The sequence below is a fragment of the Microcaecilia unicolor genome, chromosome 6 (assembly GCF_901765095.1).
Source record: "Microcaecilia unicolor chromosome 6, aMicUni1.1, whole genome shotgun sequence".
Lineage (NCBI taxonomy): Eukaryota > Metazoa > Chordata > Amphibia > Gymnophiona > Siphonopidae > Microcaecilia > Microcaecilia unicolor.
This window is the reverse complement of record NC_044036.1, coordinates 228627757-228642420: the sequence shown is the minus strand read 5'-3', so window position 1 is coordinate 228642420 and position 14664 is coordinate 228627757. Positions and strand designations below refer to the sequence as shown.

Sequence of the window (14664 nt, the reverse complement as noted above, 5' to 3'; positions counted from 1 at the left end):
TCATGAACTACCGGAAACACAACATGGCACACTCTGACCCAGTTAGCAGGGGGAAAAGCACCATGGGAGTACAGCCTACCAACTACCAACATCGTGAGCATTTAACACAAGCTAGTGGAATCACAGAGTGCAATACCCTACACCCACCACAATGCATTGCTCATGTGACTCTGCAGTGCACCTAACAGAAAAGGTGTCCCACTCACCCGAGACCCACATCAGAACCAGGGAAAGGCTGTCAGAGGATAGAACACATTCTGCTGTCATGGAAGGGGGTACAGAATTTGAGGCTGGCATACAGGCTGGCAAAAAAAGTTTGTAAAGTGGGTTTTTTTTGGTGGGAGGGGGTTAGTGACCACTGGGGGAGTCAGGGCAGGTGATCCCCGATTCCCTCCAGTGGTCATCCGGTCAGTTGGGGCACTTTTTTGGGACTTGTTAGTGAAAAAAAAGGGTCCAAAAAAAGTGACCCAAAATCACGGTAAAAACGGCTTTTTTTTCGATTATCACCTAAAGACGCCCATCTCTGCTCGGCCTTTAACCACGCCCCAGTTCCGCCTTCACCACGCCTCCGACACACCCCCATCAACTTTATTCGTTCTCGCAACGGAGTGCAGTTGAAGACGCCCAAAATCGGCTTTCGATTATACCGATTTGGGCACCCGCGAGAGAAAGACGTCCATCTCCCGATTTAGGTCGGAATATAGGCGTTTTTCTTTTTCAATTATAAGGTGGATAGTAACATAGTAGATGACGGCAGAGAAAGACCTGCACAGTCCATCCAGTTTGCCCAACAAGGTAACTCATATGTGCTACTATTTGTGTATATCTGACCTTGATTAGTATCTGCCATTTTCACGGCACAGACTGTAGAAGTCTGCCCAGCACTAGCCCGCCCCCCCCCCCCCCCCCACCAGCTCTGCCACCCAATCTCCGTTAAGCTTCTGAGGATCCATTCCTTCTGAACAGGATTCCTTTATGTTTATCCCATGCATTTTTGAATTCCATTACCGTTTTCATCTCCACCACCTCCCGCGGGAGGGCATTTCTAAGCATCCACCACTCTCTGGGAAACAACTGCTGAGCTGATGGTAGCATGCATTTGAAGATTTCAATGTATTTGTGTGCATTGACCATGCTATCATAAGTACATAAGTAAATGCCACACTGGGAAAAGACCAAGGATCCATCGAGTCCAGCATCCTGTCTACGACAGCGGCCAATCCAGGCCAAGGGCACCTGGCAAGCTTCCCAAACGTACAAACATTCTTTACATGTTATTCCTGGAATTGTGGATTTTTCCCAAGTCCATTTAGTAGTGGTTTATGGACTTGTCCTTTAGGAAACCGTCTAACCCCTTTTTAAACTCTACTAAGTGCCTTCACCACGTTCTCCGGCAACGAATTCCAGAGTTTAATTATGCGTTGGGTGAAGAAAGATTTTCTCCGATTTGTTTTAAATTTACTACACTGTAGTTTCATCGCATGCCCCCTAGTCCTAGTATTTTTGGAAAGCATGAACAGACCCTTCACATCCACCTGTTCCACTCCACTCATTATTTTATATACCTCTATAATGTCTCCCCTCAGCCGTCTCTTCTCCAAGCTGAAAAGCCCTAGCCTCCTTAGTCTTTCTTCATAGGGAAGTCGTCCCATCCCCGCTATCATTTTAGTCACCCTTTGCTGCACCTTTTCCAATTCTACTATATCTTTCTTGAGATGCGGCGACCAAAATTGAACACAATACTCAAGGTGGGGTCGCACCATGGAGCAATACAATGGCATTATAACATCCTCACACCTGTTTTCCATACCTTTCCTAATAATACCCAACATTCTATTCACTTTCACACTGAGCAGAAGGTTTCAGTGTATTATCGACGATGACACCCAGATCCCTTTCTTGGACCGTAACTCCTAACGTGGAACCTTGCATGACGTAGCTATAATTCGGGTTCTTTTTTCCCACATGCATCACCTTGCACTTGCTCACATTAAACATCATCTGCCATTTAGGCGCCCAGTCTCGTAAGGTCCTCTTGTAATTTTTCACAATCCTGTCGCGATTTAACAACTTTGAATAACTTTGTGTCATCAGCAAATTTAATTACGTCGCTAGTTACTCCCATCTCTAAATCATTTATAAATATATTAAAAAGCAGCGGTCCTAGCACAGACCCCTGAGGAACCCCCTAACTACCCTTCTCCATTGTGAATACTGCCCATTTAACCCCACTCTCTGTTTCCTATCCTTCAACCAGAAACAACGTCTTCCAAGTAAGAAATTGAAGGGTAGCCGAATGAAGTGGTTGAAATGGAGGTTCCATGAGCCTTTCCAAAACCAAATTCAAATCCCATACTACTGGAGGTAGCTGAAGAGGAGGGTTAATATTCATTAAACCTTTCAAAAATCTCTTTGTGATAGGATGCGCCATTACTGTGAAATCATCAATCGAATCATGAAAAACAGAGATAGCTGCAATGTGGACTTTAACTGAACAAGCAACCATCCCTGAATTAGATAAATAAAGGAAATAATCCAATAATATAGAAATTGGACAAATAATTCGATTGACCTGATGTAGTATACACCAACATCGAAATCTTTTCCATTTAGCTGCATAAACTAGTCTAGTTGACTGTTTCCTGGAAGCCAACAATACATTAAGAACTGGTTGAGAGAAAACTGAAGAATCTAATGGTTTACTTGAAGATACCAAGCGGTGAGATGAAGTTTGTTGAGATTTGGATGTAGAAGCTGACCACTGTTCTGCGATATGAGGTCTGGAATTAGAGGAAGAAACTGCAGCTGGAAAACAGCTGTGTTAGCACAGGAAACCATGTGTGTCTCGGCCAATATGGTGTGATTAGGATCACAGATGACCTGTCCTGCATGATTTTCTACAACACTCTTGGAATGAGAGGAATTGGAGGAAAAGCGTAAAACAGAGAATTTGTCCAAGGGAGAGTAAAGGTTTCTGCAGCTATCCTTTGTGTTGAAGGCCACCTTGAGCAATATTTGCGACATTTGTTGTTCTGTGGGGACGCAAATAGATCTACCTGAGGCCAACCCCAACTCCGAAAAAGAACGTGAATAACTGTGATCTTGAGAGACCACTCGTGAGGTTGACGTTTCCTGCTTAAGACATCTGCGATGTGATTTTCTCGTCCTGGTAGATAAACTGCTTGAATCACTGAATGGAGTGATAGAACTAAAGTCCAAAGTTTGACAGCTTCTTGACACAGACGAAGGGAGCCCATACCTCCTTGTTTGTTTATGTAAAACATTGCTACCTGGTTGTCTACACAAACTTATATCACTTGTGATTGAAGTAGATGTTGAAACGTTTGAACACCAATCTGACTGCCCTCAATTCCAGGAGATTTATGGAATAGCAGCTCTCTTGAATTGTCCAGTGATCTTGTCTTGACAAGTGACCTACGTTTGCCCCCCCCCCCCCCCAACCAACCTTGGATGCATCTGTGGTAAGAATTTTGGTTGGTAGAGGTGATTGGAAAGGAGCTCCCACCAAAAGATTTTGCTGATGTGTCCACCATAACATGTGTAGTTTGATACGATTGGAAAGAGGTATCTTGGAAGAAAGAGGGTGTAGATACCGAATCCACCGTCTCTTTAAATACCACTGTAGAGGACACATATGTAGTCGTGCTAGGGGGGGAACAGCAACTGTTGAAGCCATATGTCCTAACAGAACTAGAACAGTGCGAGCAGTGTTGATTTTTACTGATAGAAGATATTGAACTAACTTTATCAGAACCTGAGCTCGATTGAGTGGTAGCTTCGCTAGAGACTGCCAAGAAACAAGATCTGCTCCTATGAACGTCAGTCTCTGAGTTGGGATCAAATGTGATTTCTTGTAATTGATCACTAAATCTAACTTTTCGAGAAGAAGAATGGTCATCTGCAAATGCTGAAGATTCTCCTGTGGAGACTGAGCTACAATCAACCAATCACCGAGATATGGAAAAAGGATTAGCCCTTGACGATGTAATTGTGCAACAGGAGCTATGACACCCTTTGAGAACACACTGGGAGCTGATGTTAACTCAAAAGGCAGGACCTTGAACTGATAATGGTGACCTTGGCACACAACCCGAAGAAATCGTCTTGAAGACGGATGAATAGGAATATGAAGGTAAGCATCCTGAAGATCTAAAGCTGAAAACCATATTCCTTGTCTTAATAAAGGAAGTATTGTCTGTAAAGATGTCATTTGAAATCTTTTGCCTTGGGAGATATTTGTTGAGTTGCCTTAGATCCAGGATTGCCCTGAGGCCCCCATCCTTCTTGGGTATAAGAAAAAATCGGGAATAAAAACCCCTGTTCGTGTCATGAGCAGGTACATTCTCTATAGCATTGAGCTCAGGGAGCCTGCAAGCTTCCTGTTGTAACTGTGAAATCTGAGAAGTTGGAACCTGAAGACGTGTAGGTGATCGAAGCGGTGGGGGTTGTAAAAATACCAGACAATAACCATGTTGAATGATATCCAAAATCCACTTGTCCGTTGTTATAGATGTCCAGGCACTGAAAAATTGCTGAACCCTGCCCCCCACCGGACTTTGACCATGTGAAGGGTCAAAAAGAAGGAATGAGTTTTTGCTGTAGGTATGTCTGAACAGGTTTTTGAAAACGCCGCTCTCTACCTGGTCTATTGTGAAAATTGTAACGATGAGACTGAGATTTAAATGGATAAGCAGGACGCTGATGAACAAAAGACTTCCGTTGTTGAAATCTGTTTCTCGTATTAAAATAAGGCAATCTTCTATAATTTAATTTAGAAGGTTCCTGCTTATCCTGCTCTAAAGTATCAAGAGTTGTACAATCGTCCTTAAGACCTTCAATCAACTGTTTAACTCTATCTCCGAACAAAGAGTCCCCCAAACAAGGAGCATCAGCTACCATGGAGCATCAGCTACCTTTTCATGTACATCTTCACCTAATGCGGATGATCGTAACCACGATAAGCGTCTTGACGCAATTGCAGTCGCTGCATTTCTGAGTGAAGTGTCAAACTGATCGTGTGTGGTATGGATCATTTGCTTCGAACTCTCCTCAAAATTAGTTATAATTTGTTGAAAAAGCAGTATGTCTTGCTAAGGAAGCAATGACTGCAGTTTAGACAAGTCATCCATTATAGTATATAAATATTCTGTTTGATGAAACATATGAATTGCCGTATGAACTGAAAGCATTGAAGACTGAAAATTATTTTTTGCTAAGATGTCCGTGAATTTTAAATCCTTAGGTGGTGGATGATTAGTGATGTCCTTTTGTAACTTAATTGCGCCGCATGGCAGATTTCACCACCAACGATGCATGAGGAAGTTGAGTCATACCATGACCTAAAGGTTCCTGAACCTTGTATTTATTCTCTAATGACCTTTGAGTAGGTCTAATGGAATAAGGCGTATTCCAAATTAATTTGTGGTGATCTTGAAGCACTTGAGGTATTGGCAGGGCTATTGACTGCTTAACTAAATTCAAATATTTTGTGACTGACCTTTTATCACCAGAACTATCACCCTGAGTAGACAGAGGTATGTTCAATGCGGTCACCAATTTTTGCAAAAACTTATTATAAGATTCATCCTGCACAGGTAAAGTTTCCTCCTGATGCATAGAGGGCATAGCTGAATTGGAAGGCATTCCCTGCCCTAGCTGAGTCTGATGATTATTATGAAGTGAATGAGTCAAGGAAGGGGCTGGTGAATTTAGTTGAGACTTTACTGATGAACACTCCTGTACCGAATTGGAAGGAGATACAGACCATAACTGTTGTCTGTGAGGTGTATGAGGCAGAGAGGCTGTTTTAGCTGGTACTGTCTGAGGTGAATTAACCTGCTTACTGTCTTGCATTTTCTGCTGATTCTCTAGTAATTTCGTGAGTAAATCCATTAGCTTTAATTGTGTAATGGAAGAGGAAGATGAATGAGCTCTAGAAGAAGCATGAGAATTTGAAGGTCGCGCGTCCCTATACTTTGAAGAGCTATGATATGAATGAGAATCTGCTCTACTAAGTTTTCTCAAAGGAACATCAGATGAGGAAGTCGACGAAGACCTCGATATCTGAGAATTAATTCCTGTACGAGCATGACGAGAAGAACGGCTCTGGCAAGAAGAACAACTATGTTTAGAAGTATGGCGATATCGGGAAGAACAGCTATGACGAGACGGACGCCCATGCCGAGATAACCCTCGATGCCATTCCTCAACTTCACTGCCCGAAGTCGAGTCTGAAGAAAATGATTGAGATCAACGATTCCCATATCAACGTCGATCATCAGCTGATCTTGATGATCGTTGATGTCAGCGTCAAGCTCCGAACCTGACATCGTCCAGGAGAACATCGTGAGCTGTTCTTTGTCCATTACACGAATAATTGTCTTGATCCCCGGGCACTGAGGCAAGAGGGAGAGCAGGAATAGAAGACATCTGATCCCCGGGCACTAAGGCAAGGGGGAGAGCAGGGATAACATGATCCTCCACAACAGCTGGGGCATCTGATGCTGTCACAGACATGACTGCTGAATTTTTGTTACAAGAACTTACAGATGATGACTCCGATTGCGCCACTGCCAAATATTGTTGTAACTTGAATGCCCTAATATCAAGTGATGTTTGGGACATACTCCTGCAGGCAAAACAATTTTTCGTATCGTGATGTTCTCCCAAACAGCGCAAACATCTAATGTGAGAATCTGTGAGGGATAATTTTCGAGGGCATGTAGCACACGCTTTAAAGCCCGTTTTTTTCTGAGACATAACAAATAGATGTTGAGATACATCAAATTGCTGAATTTTGACTATGTCTGACTGACTGAAAATGTTAAACTCTGGGTCGTTCCGTCAACGCGGAAAAAATAAAAGTGACTGGTCTGGGCTGTCAATGGCTATTTATACTGTATGTCTGAGCGGGAATGCCAGGTTCCCTCTCTAACTAAAAGGTGTGTCCATTATAAAGAGGAGTGTCCGGTTATACTGAGGTCTTTTTTCTTCACGTTCTTTAATAATTGAGAGTCCATAGTCACCCTTGAACACTTAACCAGTTGTAGAATTTCAAGGATAGTGGTGATTATATTCTACATATTCCAAGATTTACGGTAATTGAAATCACCCATTATTATAGCGTTGCCCAATTTCCCAGCTTTCCTAATCTCTGTAAACATTTTTTCATCCGTCTATACAGCCCTACAACAATACTCCTTCCCTTCACACATGGAATTTCTATCCATAATGACTCCACGCTGCCATCTGTGTCATGTGAAATGTTTATTTTATTTGACTCAATTCCCTCTTTAACATATAGCGCAACTCCCCCCCCCCTCCAATTTGATCCTCTCTATCATTGCGATACAAGTTGTACCCTGTTAACACAGTGTCCCATTGATTGTCCTCTTTCCACCAAGTCTCTGAGATGCCTATTATATCTACCTCATCATTTAGTGCTATATATTCTAACTCTCCCATCTTATTTTTTAGGCTTAGCATTTGTATACAGGCACTTCAAATTGTGTTTTTTCCTTTGATCTACAAGCTGCTTAGAAGTTGAAGGGGATAATGTACATCCTTTATCCTGCTCTCTCATTAAGCACACCTGGCTTACTTTCAGCATGGTTGAAACCTCTCTACTGGGATTCCCTAAATGTCTTGTTTCAATAGTGTCCTTCAAGGATACTCCACTCTGAACCATGTGCTCCTGGGCGACTGTCTGTTTCCACCCCCCCCCCCCCCCCCCATTCTAGCTAAAAAGCTGCTCTATCTCCTTTTTAAAAGTTAGCACCAGCAGCTTGGTTCCATCCCGGTTATGGTGCAGCCCATCCTTTTAGAACAGTCTCCCCCTTTCCCAGAATGTCACCCAGTTCCTAACAAATCTAAATCCCTCATCCCTGCACAATTGTCTCAACCACACATTAAGACTTCGGAGCACTGCCTACCTTTTGGGTCCTGTTCATGGAATGGGGAGCATTTCTGAAAATGCGACCCTGGAGGATGTGGACTTCAGTTTTCTACCTAAGAGCCTAAATTTGGCTTCCAGAATCTCCCTCCCACATTTTCCTATGTCATTGGTACCCATATGTACCAAGATAGCCGGCTCCTCCCCAGCACTATCTAAAATCCTGCTTAGGTGACGCATGAGGTTTTCCACCTTTGCACCAGGCAGGCAAGTCACCAGGCGATCCTCACTTCCACCAGCCACCCAGTTATCTGTATGCCTAATGATCGAATCACCAACTGCAACAGCTGTCCTAACCTTTCCCTCCTGGGCAGAACTTCTTGGAGACATATCCTCGGTGCTAGAGAATAGTACATCCCCTGTTGGAGGTGGTGCACATGGCTTTTTATTTGAAAAACGGGATTGATTGGTAAGAAATGTATCCTAAGTGTATGAATAAGCAAGGACCCTCCCATATATTGGGGATGACATAATTGTTTCAGCGCGTTGATGTTGATGGAACAGAATAGAGCTAAATCTTCGGCCAAAAGAAAGGGTAGTGAGCCCTTGGCTCATAGAAGCAGTCTACGATAGACTGAATCCTAGCAGGCAGAATATGTCTAAACTAGGCCACGGTCTTGAACTGGACAAAGACCATAAACTAGAGGCTTCTCAGGACCCCACTCATACAGAAGAATGCAGGAAGGCTTTACTGGATCCCACTCACACAGGAAAACGTGGGAAGCAGTACTGGAACCCACTCACCAGATAAGTGCTGGAAGGCTGAACTTGAACCCACTCACCAGATAAGTGCTGGAAGGCTGAACTTGAACACACTCACACAGCAGCAGGGAGCTGCGCTGGAACCCACACACACAGGCAGATGGAAGGCTGCACTGGAACCCATACAGGCAGACAAGGCTGCGCAGGATCCCACACACAGGCAGATGGAAGGCAGAACTGGAACCCACTCACACAGCAGTAGGGAGTTGTGCTGGAACCCATGCATACAGGCAGACAGAAGGTAGAGCTGGAACCCACTCACACAGCAGACAGCAGTCTGAACTGACTGGTCAGGGAGAGCAGCAGAAACATGTCAGGACCCACAGAAGCAAGGTAGCAGCTAGGACAGCTAACGACACAAGCGTCCAACTCCAGGCTAGCTGGGATTAAATGCCCCACTCCATTATGTCATCTGATGTCACTGTGGGACGCGCTCGCGGACTGGAAGATGCTGCTGAGATGGCTGGGTTGCTCCCTCCGCGTGCAGGCAGCGCAGACCCCAGCAGCAGAGTTCATGGTAAGACTGTGACAAATGTGCATATATGCAATCTTTGTCACCTAGAGCACAAAGTGGCGTGGTCCATTATTACTTTTATCCCACCCTAATCAAAAGAGTTGTATAATTAATACCTAATAGAAAAAAGCATTGCACATGTTGCATGCATGCCTAGTGTTAGGAAGAACCAGTATCAATAGTAGAAAAGCCATCAATGTGTCAGCAAATTGAGAAAAGGTTTACTTATTTATTTAGTAACATTTATTATACCGCCTTTCAACAGATATCAAGGTGGAAATTGTTTACATGTTAATGTTTACTGTCCTCCTTAATCCCCGTTTTTCTCTCTAATGTGTATAGACTCCAAGAGTTAGTGACTTTGCTGTCTCTTTTTAATACATGCAGTTTTCTTTGTGCCATAGGAGCAGGTAAGGCTGGAGAAGGGTCTTACTGAGCACCAGCAGCATCTGGAGAATGAGCGTCTAAGGTTGCAGGCTCAACTGAAGCAAACAGAGCATGAAGTTTCCAGTCGAATTGAGAAATTGCTGGAGGAAAACCACAGGTGGGTTCTTCATCTGTTTACTCTGTTTCAACCATTATATTACTCCTTGCATGCTTGTTAACTGGTGCACTGCTACAATGACAAACATGGGTGCATAGGAGCGAACTTTTCAACATTATTGGGGGTGCTAAGCCCAGTGGAAATAACCCTTCCTGGGACACATACAAAGAATTTTCTCAATATTGGGGGTGCTCAAGCACCCACAGAGGCGGCTCCTATGCATGGGTGTGCATTTTCCTAGAGACTGTTCCATTTGTCTCTGCCCTTCGGATGATTTGCAAATAACACATTGACAGGAATAAGGAGCTAGAACTGTGTTTCAGAAAAGATTTGAAAAATAAAATACCAGTTTCTTTCATACAGTCACTTTTTATTTTCTTTCAGAGACAGAGGGGGGCAGGTCTCTTATCCTTTACACAAAGTGTCCTACATTTAGAAGACCAAATTGTTGATTGAATGTATTATACTCCATGGAGGAGATGTAGAGAGACCTGGGAAATACTCTGGACAGCATCCTTCCGTTTTCTCTGTCTTTAGACAGGTCATACATGGACAGGTTTTGTTTCACCTCTAACAGAGGAGATCTAGTGAAACATTTCTTGCTTTGTCTGACATGCTGCATTTGGCTCACTATTCTTTGCAGATTATAATAACGCATTATAGAGAGGAGTGGATGCTGAACTTAGGAGCTCCTGAGTTTTCTCTCCTGATCATGTTACCATACTGGCTGATTCTTAGCATTTTGGAATGCTTCCTAACTTGGAGGAAGAGGAAGTAAGTGGTGATAGTTACAGCAGTCCAGGGACTGATACGATGTTGGCAAAACCCCTGCTCAGGGAGAACGAGAATCAAAAAGCACCGGAAGGCAAGATGGCCAATTTGCAGGGCCCATCAATCCCCTCCGTATGCTTGACCTCGATGCAGAAATAACAGCAGTGATAACTGCAGCAGTGGAAGCTGCACTCGACAAAAAGTTGCAAGATTTATATGACAAGATAGAAGCAGTATATGAATGCCTAGACAGCTTTTGGACTACAATTTGGCCAACATCAGCAACGAACAATTGACCTGGAGGACAGAGTTACTATGATGGAGCAACAGTGTGAACACCTTGCAAAGAAACTTCTTGAGATGGAAAATTGGATGACTTAGAAAATTGACAAAGAAATAACCTGCATTTGATTGGCATACCTGAAAAACATTTAGAGAGTGAGCTGGTAGGTTTCTTGGAATCTTGGCTTCCTCAATCCCTGCAAAATGAGACACACAGAGGCCTGCATTGGGTGAAGTTGGCCCACCGCTACAGACTTACACAAAAACATAAGCTGTAATATTCAGAATTTTAAATTATAGCCATAAACAAGCAGTGTTGAGAGCCATTCGTTCTGGGAAGACATTTACCTTTGAAGGCAAAAAGATCTTGTGCTTTCAAGACTATTCAGCTCGGGTGGTGTCATTGAGAAGAGCCTTTGCTCCCATCTGTGCTACATTATTTGAGAAAAAAATTAAGTTCTTTCTGCTATACCCAGCAAAATTGCAGGTATATTATGAGGGCTCTGACAGATTTTTGGAGGAGATGTCTGCAGCTAAGAACTCTAGTTTCTAAATGTTGCACCCTCATATGGGTGATGGTGCAGTTGGCCTTGGACATTGGTACTACTTCAGAGCCCTGGAGACTGATCCCTTTGGTGTATGGAGGGGATTTTAATTATGTTGTTGACACTACAGTCAATTAAGTCCCATGCTTTTTCTGTAACTGCTATAGATTATACCAGAGGGATACCGTTTTATGGTCTTTTGGTCTACATCCTAGCAACAGAGATTACACTCATTTCTCAAAAGCTCATTCTACACAGTCTTGCATTGATTATTTATTAATCTCCAAATCTCTTTCTCCTGCTTTGCAAGATGCAGAGATCAGTGCTTTTTTTCACACTCTATTGAAGCAGCAACCTCTTGCATGCGTTGTTGTAAAGCCAAACGCATCTTTTTCAAGTAGATATTACTTTAACGTGACATTCTTATCATTCTATTATATGGATATGTCCCTTTATACTGGATCAACAGAGGAATCAGTCTTTATTGCACCATTGATGTCCTTGACGCTTGACACAGGCATCACACCAAAATGCAGCCTGTTTGTTTTCCACACCCATTCTTGAGGCCCATCTTGCTTCTTTTGGTGTGCTTCATTTATTGTGCTGTTGGTTCCCTCTTTCTTGTTCCTTTCGAGATCAATCCCTCCATCATTTCTGACCATGTTTTACTTTGGATTACAATAAGTGAGGGCAAGAGGCAATGTACTACAAATAGAGGAACTTTTACACAAAATCTCTTCTTTGATAATAAATTTCATGATTTACTGTAAAGTAGGAGGCATTTGAAGCTTGTAACGAGGCTTGAAATGTTTTATTCCGGGAGACTGCTAAAGCAGGGTCATAGGTATGGGGAGACCTCAGGGGTCAAAGCTCCTCCATTCTTGGCTCATTCCCTCCCCCCAGTTGGTTGCATAGTTATTGCAATAGGATGGCACGGGGTGGCAAGTGCAACCCAATTTCAGAGTGTGTGTGTGTACTTGGCCGGTATCTCTCTCCCTTCCAACACCCCTTCTCCTGTGGTCATTTTTCTCTTTCCCGTCTCTCCCCACCCTGACATTGCAGTCCTCTGAACTTCTGGCATTCTGGCAGTGTCAACAGTCAAGACAGGCTTGCCTCCTGGTGGCCCCGGAGGTTTTTTCTCTGCACAACTTCCTGTTCCTGCTTAGGTGGGGTACTGCACAGGGAATAGTTCTGGGGCCATCAGAAGGTGAGGCTGTTTTGACTTCCAGCACTGCTGGAAGGTCTGAGGCCTGCAGTGCTGGGGTGGGGAGAGAAGGGAAAGAGGACCAGAGAGGGGAGGGAAGGGAGAGAGATACCAGATTGGGAATGGGGAGGAAAGAGAGAGAGATGCTGAACTCATGGGTGGCAGGAGGAGAAATGGAAGGGGAGAGGGAGAGGTTGATATACCAGATCGCATGGTTGGAGGGTAGAGGAAGGACAGAAAGGACAGGAGATGCCACACTGTGTGGGGGTGGGAGGGGAGAGAGAGAGATGCCAGCTCGTGGGAGCTGGGGAAAGAGGAGAGGGAACTAGAATATGGGGGTGGGAAATACGAGGGGAAGGGCACTGGACCCATGGGGGTGGGGGGCAGGTGAGAGAGATGTTGGGATGGGGAAAAGTTGAGTGGAGAGAAAAGAGCAAGAGATCAGACTTGAGCAGTGGAGGGTTAAGTGACTTGCCCAGAATAACAAGAAGCTGCAGTGTGAATCAAACCTGGTTCCCAGGCCACTACATTAACCATTGAGCTACTCTTTCACTCTAGAAGGTAGTTAGGGCTAGGAAAGAGAAGACGGGGAACAGAGACGAAGATTGATAGGATTGAGGGAGGGGAGAACAGAACATTAATGGGTCTGGGGGGGGAGAAGGGGAACAGAGTACAGAGCAGATGACTAGAACTCGAGGGGAGGGGGAGAGTTAGGGAAATAGATCAGAAGATGACTGTTTAATTTTAGGGTATATTTATCCCTCCCAAGACGGTAGTCCACCCACCAATACCTAGGAGTAAATAAATCACCCAAGGCTGCATCAATTTGCTCTTTATTAGATAACTCATCAAGTATTTGTACAATTAACAGATCAGTGATATCTCACTGAGAGTACAGAATATTGCTACATGAAATTACCTCTATATCTGAGACTCCAAAGAATATACAAGCGACATGTACAACCAATTAGTTATGGGAATATAGTACCACAGCTACACATAGGTGTTCTCTGGGTCTGAGTCTCTAATGCCAAAGCCAATTAGTAGATATAAAAGACTCAAAGCTACTTATGAGAAAGCAATTGGATTACTTGCCAATTCAGATACAATTGATTGGTTTCTCATGTGAGAGAGCAGCTATGCTGGTTCAAAGATACCAGCTGGGGCTGTCTCTCTCCATTGAAATAGGAAGTACACTCATTTTTATATGTCCATTCAGGATACAGATAACATGACAGTAAGCACACCCTATTGGATCTATGTTTATGTCATAGTTAACACTGATTGGCTATGGTAATGAGTTGATTAGTATTTACTGGAAAAGCTAACAATAGACTAGCTTTTACTGGAAGACTAAGTCATCTTCCTGAGGTGCCATTTTGTTCTGTTTTTCAAAAACATCTGTGACCACAATGTTGCTAAAAGATGTTACTCTGTTTTTCCACTCACTCCCATTCCTCATTCTGCTGCCTCAGAATATCACAACAGATCACTCACACTGAAGTTCAGGTTAAAGTCATGGACCTGTAAGATTTTTCCTTATTTTAGATCCTGAACCAAAGTCTCAGACCTTGAACCAAAGCTCATAGCTGTAATAATAATATACATGACTGGGTCTTGGTAATTGAATGGGAGAGTGTTGGGAAAAGAGCAAGGAATTACCCATGCATAATTCTCCCATATACATGGGAGAGTTTGTGGGACTTCAAGAGTATAGTGAGTACTTGGCAATTGGTATGCTGATGGGCTGTGAGAATGAGTAAGGATGTTAAATGGGGGGTAAGAGAAAGGGGAAAGGCTGAGATATAATACGAATGACCTGGAAAAATGGATGAGAGGCATTGAATCTGATGGGGGTACTAGGTAAGGATATGAGAGAAAGGGCCTAGGTCTCTGAAGGGGTTGAATGAGGGAAGAAATGGGGTTAAAAAGATGATGAAAGAGAGGTGGGAAGAAATGGGGTTAAAAAAATGATGAAAGAGTGGTGGAGTAGAGGGTAAGAGAAGAATGGCCTGGAGGCAAGGGAAAGAAGGAGAGATGGAGGATGGAGCTGGGGCTCATGAGGGAATG

At 43.5% G+C, this 14664-nt stretch overlaps 1 protein-coding gene across 2 annotated transcripts in view; it reads left to right on the top strand.

The window, feature by feature from the left end:
• Nucleotides 1-14664, top strand: part of LRSAM1 (leucine rich repeat and sterile alpha motif containing 1) — a 1377704-nt gene that overhangs the window by 662088 nt on the left and 700952 nt on the right. For both annotated transcript variants that reach the window (XM_030206572.1, XM_030206573.1), the window contains exon 13: nucleotides 9653-9792. In XM_030206572.1, the coding sequence (XP_030062432.1) occupies nucleotides 9653-9792 (140 nt within the window). The remainder of the gene's footprint in view (nucleotides 1-9652; nucleotides 9793-14664) is intronic.